Raw genomic sequence first — 8,060 nt, 5'->3', positions numbered from 1 at the left:
AGACGGAAACACAGAGAGAGAGAGAGAGAGAGAGAGAGAGAGAGAGAGAGAGAGAGAGATAGGGACTGAGAATGAAGGATAGAGGTATGGAGGGTGGGAGGGAGGGAAGAAGACAGCTGCTCGGCCATGTTCCAGGCTCGTCGCGGGGCCGCGTGTGTGGCCTCTCGCTCCTTTTATCTCCGAGGTCGCTCTCTTTCTTACCTTCGCCTTTGCTTATAAGCGATATTTTTTATCCTCTTTTTTCGTTTCTGGTGTTCGGAGCTACGCGTCAAAGATCCTGTGCTAACGCGTGCTTGAGGAAAATATGATAAGCCATATCAACTGATGTTCTCAGTATGCACAATTCGAATCAGACAGCGACTAAGTAAACAAAATGTCCTTATTTCTTTCGTTTTTACCTACACGAGCCATTAGACTATTCTTTGATTATTCACTCCCGATTGTACCACACATACATACATACACCTTTTCAATTTGAGATGCAGCTCATTTACTTATTCTCATGCCGTACGTCAATATATGATATCACGTATGTTGTTAGTGTGACGGGTCATGAGTATTTGCTGATTGAAAGAAAAGCGATTAATGTTATTGAAAGTGGAATAGGCAAAAGCACGCCAATGGGAAACTATAAGGCAGTTATTACAAATATTAATGTAAAGCTAGATTTTAAAAATAAATAATTAAAGTTAAAGTGATTCGAAGATGCCTATGTATTTCATGAAATAATCACAAGAACAAAAAATATGTAGCGAGTATGATAAAATGAAATTGTTATTATTTGAAGAAATAGTTTTCATTTACATACTATAGTCTCTTTCAAAATTTCTAATTATTATGAATAAAGAGAACAATCCAAAGAAAATAGTTCTATTTTAGTACGATCTGTCTTGATACTGCAACCACCACATATAACCACATAACAACAACCACAATAATAATAATAATAATAATAATAACGATGACTAGGATAATGATGAAGAATACACAAATTCATTTTTATCTTACTCTAAGAAATTATCAATAATTATCAAGTATTTCTATTCAGTACATATTCAGTATAAGAAGTAGCGAAACCTTATACACAAAATATAAAATTTATCTCAATGGAAGAAATAAAAATTTCATTGGAGTTGATTAAAATTTTCTTAGAATACATTGATTAATTAGCGCGATTTCCTGAATAAACTTTGCATTATCGTGCAGAAACTTTAGCAATATTATCGATTGATTTCAACTGGAACAAACGACCACCTAGACGATTGACTATTAAGTTTAGTGTTTTGATATGAAAATGATTTGCAAAAAAAAAAAATGGTAAAAAAAAAAAAAAAAAAAAAAAAAAAAAATATAGTGCTAATAATAAACTTCAATTCGTTTTATCGAGAATATAAATATTCATTAGAGGACACGTTCTTTTTTTTTTTTTTTTTTTTTTTTTTTTTTTTTTTTTTTTTTTTTTATTTCTTCTTACGTTTGTTAGAATGTTTTCTCATATATCAGAAAATTGTTAAGATCCGATTATGGAATCAGTTGCTTTGTAATTCAAAGAAACAATTTTGAAAATCATCGAGATCCGTTCTGGCTCGTTGATCCAACTATGCGAATGAACGTAGAATAAAACACCGTCCAACCTTTTAAGTACACTACATTTACATTCAATCCAAATAAATTAAGAGCAAAAGATTGAAAAAAAAAAAAAAAAAAAAAAAAAAAAAAAAAAAATACATATTGATAAATACTACTTAATTAATTGTCACGTGCAAACTAGTATATCAATCAGACATTACCACATTACAAATTATTGCTCTCAACCCCAATAGACCGAACGCATATCCACGTCGCTCCCTAAATCCAATATCAATAAAACTAAAGATCCCTTAAATCATATTTCTAGATGCCAGACCAATTTCACCCCATCAGTGCCGATTCATCGACTCGGGCGCTATAATCGATCGCCCACCATCCGAAAATCCAGCGATCTCACATTCCACGACGGGTCGGCGAAAAAAAGGCGGGAAACAATCGACTCGTCGGAAGGGCAACCGGAATTCCCTCGGCGTCGAGAGCCGAAGGTGGAGAGCAAGAAGGAGGAGATTCTGGCCGCGCATCCGCCAGCAGGACGCAGCCGCGTAAATCCTCCCCTCCTCTCGTCCTCCGTTCTTCCCAATTCCCTGTCGCCCCTTCCTTTCACTCTACCTCTTACTTCTGCCCGCGCGAAAACAAAGAAAACGGAAGACGCGAGCGTAGTCGCCTCGATCTTGTTGGTCCCCGCGACAACCTGGGGACCACCGCAGCGACAGCGGCAGCGGCAGCGGCAGCGACGGCGGCAACTACGGCGGCTTCGGCGGCTTCGGTGGTAGCGGTGGCGGCGGTGCTTCTATCCTCGCGGCCCCGAGGGATCGCGCGCCGACTAACCGGCCCCTTGCCTCCGCACCCCCGCCCCTTACCATTCCCCGCTAACTCTTTGTCCGGCTCCGACTCGCGATCCTACATAAGGACGCGAACCAACGTACTCGAGCGCACCTCACGGGCCTTTACTCCGCCCTATATCCCATTATACTCTTTCAACTTTCTACGGAAATGTCGTTTTGCCGTATAACTTTTATTTTTCTATTCGGCCAAATTTCGATTTCGATGCGAGTTAGTGGGGAGTACAGTGGCCTGCTTTACCTCGCCGATCTACAAATATCGTCAATCATCGTTTTGCGTACTTTTTTCCTATTCCAATTGAATAAGCCGCATTTTTCAAGCCACTTGCAGTGTGAGCGAGTGTTGCTCGATGCTCGCACCAAGTACACGAATAATACAAATAATCGACATGAGGTCTAATAATCATATGCGGCATTTGGCTGTGCAATTGCTGTGGCAATACAGCTGTGTAATTAGGACAATTGGTGCGAAGCCACAATGCACGATGATCAATACAAGAGAACGACGAAAGAATAACGGGTTCGTCTTTCTATTAGAAATGCCTTCTATCTCTCGTCCTTATTAAAAAAAAAAACTTTAATAATAAAATGAACTTGCTCAAGATATTATTTTCTCGATTATCTCACCTTATAGAAACGAATAATAGTCTCGATAGCGATCAATTTTACCAGATCTCTCGCTCTTTAATGTAAGAAGTAAAAAAAAAAAAAAAAAAAAAAAAAAAAAAAAAAAAAGGATATTCTTAAAGATCACTGGTTAATCGACGATGGCTTTAATGGGAAAAGAGAGAAAAGTAGATTAATTACTTGTGAGTCACCGGCTGTTTGCATATAAAGTATTGTCAGTAATTACACGGCATGATTGGGCCTTGATTGATTAGAAAACAATAGCCGCGCCACGGATAATTTATTTAACAAAATCAAACGGGCATTACGCACGCACGGACGCACGCACGCACGGACGCACGAACGAATTAAAAATTCATATATAGATATTGATATAGAGATTTAGATATCGCAGATTGGCCAAGAGCCTGAAATTATACGCATTCACAAGGGAGCTTTAATTCAACTTGCGAGCGAGCGAGCGATAAATCCTATCCAAATGAAAATTCACGAGAAACTATCGGCAAAGGAGTTTCATCGGCCCGGCAAAACCCAGCGGGACCATCGTAATATCAACCTCGGTGCCCAGACCCGGTTATCGGCCCACATATATTTTTCCCGAGCCTCGCACACCGTCCTGGCCAAAGTCCTTGGCGTCGAGCCCACATGCGGAACGCGAAACAAGGCCAACGACGGGAAAAGTCTCCTTACCTACCGCCCATCGTCGTCGTGGCTTTGCCTCGACCTTACCGATGGCATTCGGCCGATTCGATGCAGCCCCCTAGCATCCACCCCCAATTTACGAATACTTTACTATATTGGGCCAGAGCCCCTCGCAGTCTCTCCGTCAATGGCGCAACTGGCGCGGGAGTAGCGAACGCTGACCGCAAAGGCCCCGGGGATCGACGCGATCCTCGGCTCTTGTAATAAACATCGGTCGTTGATTCGATCATACGAGATCGTCGATAGCACGACACGAGGCCCAATGTGAAAATCGATAGGCCGCCGCCGAGATCCTTGTTCTGCCACGTCATGGTGCGCGAGTCCGACGCCGAGACACCGCGACGTCGCGATCCTCCGCGGCGTCCTTTTGAGCGAGCTCGAGGATGGGTACACGAGTCCTCGGCGAATTTATGAACTGTCCTCCGGAGCAGTAGTCGCCCGTCTCCTTTTTTGCTCTCTGCCGATATTGATTTATTTCCCCGGGATTGCGATCGGTTTTGTTGCCGACTCTGCTTCCGAATGAATTTAAGGATGTCTTTTTCATTCTGGCCATTGACTGTATCCCAGGCCTTGTAAGGCCTTAGTAATTACCGTTTTTCCCGACAGCCCTTGGCCGCTGACATTTTTTATTGGCACATTTTATAATGCGTCGTAAGTAAAGGCATTGCCACTTGAATTACAATTTTTAATCATACTCGGAGAAAATTTTATCTTCCGAGCTGTAATTCATGCTCCTTCATCCTCCTCGTATCGAGCAGGCATTTATCATTACTTACCTCCATGCACCTTCGTATGAAGAAATTTTTGGGAATAATGTATAATTATAAGATCTCCCTTGATTAATTACTTTCTTTATGAGATAAAAAAAAAAAAAAAAAAAAATTGCGTGCGCGATGTAAAGTTATACGTTATTACTCTCTCTCTCTCTCTCTCTCTCTCTCTCCCTCCGATTTCAAAGGGAGTATTTTTAGGTTTGCTCGACGACTGGGGCCATATTTAATTCAATGACCGCATTTAAAATCTATGGCCGTAATGATTTATTTCACGTCGAAAACCATATATATTTATATATCGTAGTTATGCCCGAAATTTTATTGCCAATGCGTAAATATGTGCAATGGAGGTGAAAGATGGAGCCACTTTAAGCGGTAATTTACCATTGTTAAAATAGGCAAAATTGACGTTGGTCAATGAATGGATCAACAAATTCTCTCCTCTAATTTAACAATAATATTATTCATTATATTATTGGGTGCAAAGTGAGCTTAAACGAATAAGAATAATTGCTCGTCGAGGTCAACGCGTCATCGGAAAAAAGTGCCATTCGTTGGTACGCTGACGATAGCCAAAATCGAGCGCCCAGCCATTATCGCCAAAACACAATAACGTAAAATCCCATGATCTATTACGGGTGCGTAATAAATGCTCCCTTGGCCTCCTCACCACACCCCTCTCGACCCTATCAATTCGACTAATTATTATTTTTCGCGCCTGTCGAGCCGCACATCCGTGGCCACGGATGCTAACATCCTAACAATGTCGCCTCTCACGATCTTCCCATGGTCTCGAGCCACATCTCCCCCTTCCACCATTTGATCCGGCGCTTCTACTGGTGCGCACCCCCGCGACCCCATGAAAATTCGGCACACCAGCTAAGCGATCCCACGGCGGTGATGACGGCGGTGATGACGGCCGAGGTGACGGCGGTGACGACGGCGGTGATGACGGCCGAGGGGACGGCGGTGACGACGGCGGTCTTGACGGCGATGACGACGGCGGTGGCGACGGCGGTGGCGACGGCGGTGGCAACGGCGGTGGCGACGGCAACAGCGACGATGACGGCGACGCCAATCAGGTATTAACATAAGCACGGCGCGACCAATCATCATTCGATCCACCTATTCGCAGTTCCCGATGACTCTATTATTTACACACTGACATACGTCTCTATTCACTTTTTTATTTTTCTCGCCTTGACGGGGGGGGGGGGTGTCGGAAGTTTAAAGGTCAGTTGGATCAGATGCGACGATAAAAATATTTACGACATTTTTTAAAAATCATTCGACACAAGGGATCGGCATTATTATAAAACAAGTAAGTAAGTAACTCTCTCGCGCGCGCGCACACACACACGCGCGCAAACGCGCACACACACGCACACAGTGTTTGTTTTGAGGGAGCTGAATCCAAGGCAATCTAGACGTTTGTGCACATGTCATTGGAGCGTAGCTGCTGACCGTGGAAAAGGCAAAATTCAACTAAATGCCCAATTAATAAAGCATTGTTTGATGCTTAAACACGTATTTAGATTTATCGGAAAATAAAAAATAAAAAGAAAAATCTGTCGATTAGGTCGATCGAATCTTCCCTTTACATTCGATAAATAAATTATCAAATTGATAAGCAATAACAGAGAGCATTTTCGCTTGTATTACTTTCCATGCATGTCTAGCTAGATAAGATCGAAATAACGTTTGTATTGGTCAATGCTTGTGGGCGGATAGTAGGGGCCGCGGATATCGCGAATTAAATAGAATTTTCAAAGTCGAGGATCTGACGAGCTCGCGGGCACTTTTACACAGAGCCGGAGTGTGATGGTTGAGCTTACACATACGATATTCACAGTTAGTTGAGGGGGCACGAGCTCGCGTGCACTCGGAGATCTCCATTATTACTCGACAAATAACCGACCAGGGCTCTCGTAATAATTTCTTTTCTGCTTACGTGCGCCGTCACATCAAAGTCGAATGCCCGAAACAATGATCGCATGCGCTATCGCTTGGGAATGACTATGAGAAAGTCATGGAGCCAAGTCAAGTCAGCTCGCGTGTGTCGGCAAAGAGCAATAAATGAACTTCTTGTTGTGACAATGACTCTCCGGATTGGCTCGAGAACAACGGGGACGCGCGTGAAAAATCGTGAAAAACTGTCATGCGTCAGTGGCCTATCGATTTCGGGGCCGGGCATGGCAGTATCGAGAGATGCCGATGGAAACGATTGTTTCGGATTTTCGAACGAGACTCGTTGTGTCGAACTTCGAAATTAACGTTACCGTCTGCTATTGCACAGCACCCAAGTTTCCGCCACCCCCCGGCCACGCCCCCTCTCTCTCTTGCCCTATTCCCTTATGCGATTGATTAATAATGCGATAGCGGTTGCTATCGTTTAATTGTGTATAAAATCGTTAACGTAATATGTGTTTCGCAACTAAGCGTGCGCCACAGAAATTCTTAAAACGTAAAAGATAAATTGCAATATATTACCCATATAGAAGATACGAATCTTCATTTCTATGAGCAAAGGTCATTCATTCCAAATAGACACGAGAATTTTACATAATAAAATTATTCTTTAATTCGAGGCAAAAGTTAAAAAGAACACGGTCTTGTTTCGCTACGGATGTTGCGATTTATCGACGAGCACACACAATATCAAAACTTTGGCAATCCTTTAAAATCCTTTAAAAGAACGTTCTTACTCGCGCATATATATATATATATATATATACACGTGTCTGTGCGTTCGCGCGCGCGTGTGTGAGTGTTGTTAAAATAGGTGTATGTGCCCGTAGGAGTATGTACACAGACGTATATATGCTAGACATGTAGAAAAGTCAGCAAAAATGCAGTAGCGGAGCGAAGAGGCGACGCGTGCACGTGCGACGGCAGAATGCGAGGCAAAGAAAAGTCGCACACTGGGCTGAAGAATGATCGAGAAATAAAGGAAAAACGAGATCGAACTGTGCAAAAGGGTGGCGGAAAAGAAACGGAAAGGGAGATAGGGAGCTAATACGTTATTTGGCCCTTGCGTATTCGTGGATACGCAAGAGCAGTCTGGGGTGGATCCTGGCGATGCGCTTCCGCACGCTTTGCGAGACTACCGCACGGAACCCAGAGAGCGAGTGTACGCCGGAAGTCAACCGGTCACGTGGCTTAGCCAACACGCAATTGTGTCCGGCATAATAAAGCAGGCTCTCTCGCTCTTACGTTCCTTCCTAGCTCCACCATAAGAGGGACGAATAGATTCATTTATTAAAGAGAGATAGAGCCAAAGACAATGACAGAGGCAGCGAGTAATAGAGAGAGATATTTCGTGTCACTCTGTGTGCATGTGCGTGTGCGTGTGAGATTCCTGCTTCAGTGAGTCGACGCGACCGATTATAGACGGGGGTTGCCAGTACTGAACATTGATTTATGCCCATCTGACAGAACGTGTCGTTCCCGGATCGGGCTCTCCCCCTCTCCTATCTCTCTCTCTCTCTCTCTCTCCCTCCCCCTCTCTCTCTCTCTCTCTCTCTCT

General features: G+C 43.3%; 1 protein-coding gene across 1 annotated transcript in view; it reads left to right on the top strand.

The window, feature by feature from the left end:
- Positions 1-5,628, top strand: part of LOC105366382 (keratinocyte proline-rich protein-like) — a 34,642-nt gene extending 29,014 nt beyond the window's left edge. The window contains exon 2 of the mRNA XM_011504803.1: positions 5,414-5,628. Coding sequence (XP_011503105.1) covers positions 5,414-5,628 — 215 coding nt within the window. The remainder of the gene's footprint in view (positions 1-5,413) is intronic.
- The last annotated feature ends 2,432 nt before the right edge of the window (positions 5,629-8,060 follow it).

Source organism: Ceratosolen solmsi, unplaced genomic scaffold (assembly GCF_000503995.2).
Source record: "Ceratosolen solmsi marchali unplaced genomic scaffold, CerSol_1.0 scaffold70, whole genome shotgun sequence".
Taxonomy (NCBI): Eukaryota; Metazoa; Arthropoda; class Insecta; order Hymenoptera; family Agaonidae; genus Ceratosolen; species Ceratosolen solmsi.
This window is presented reverse-complemented; position numbering and strand designations above follow the sequence as displayed.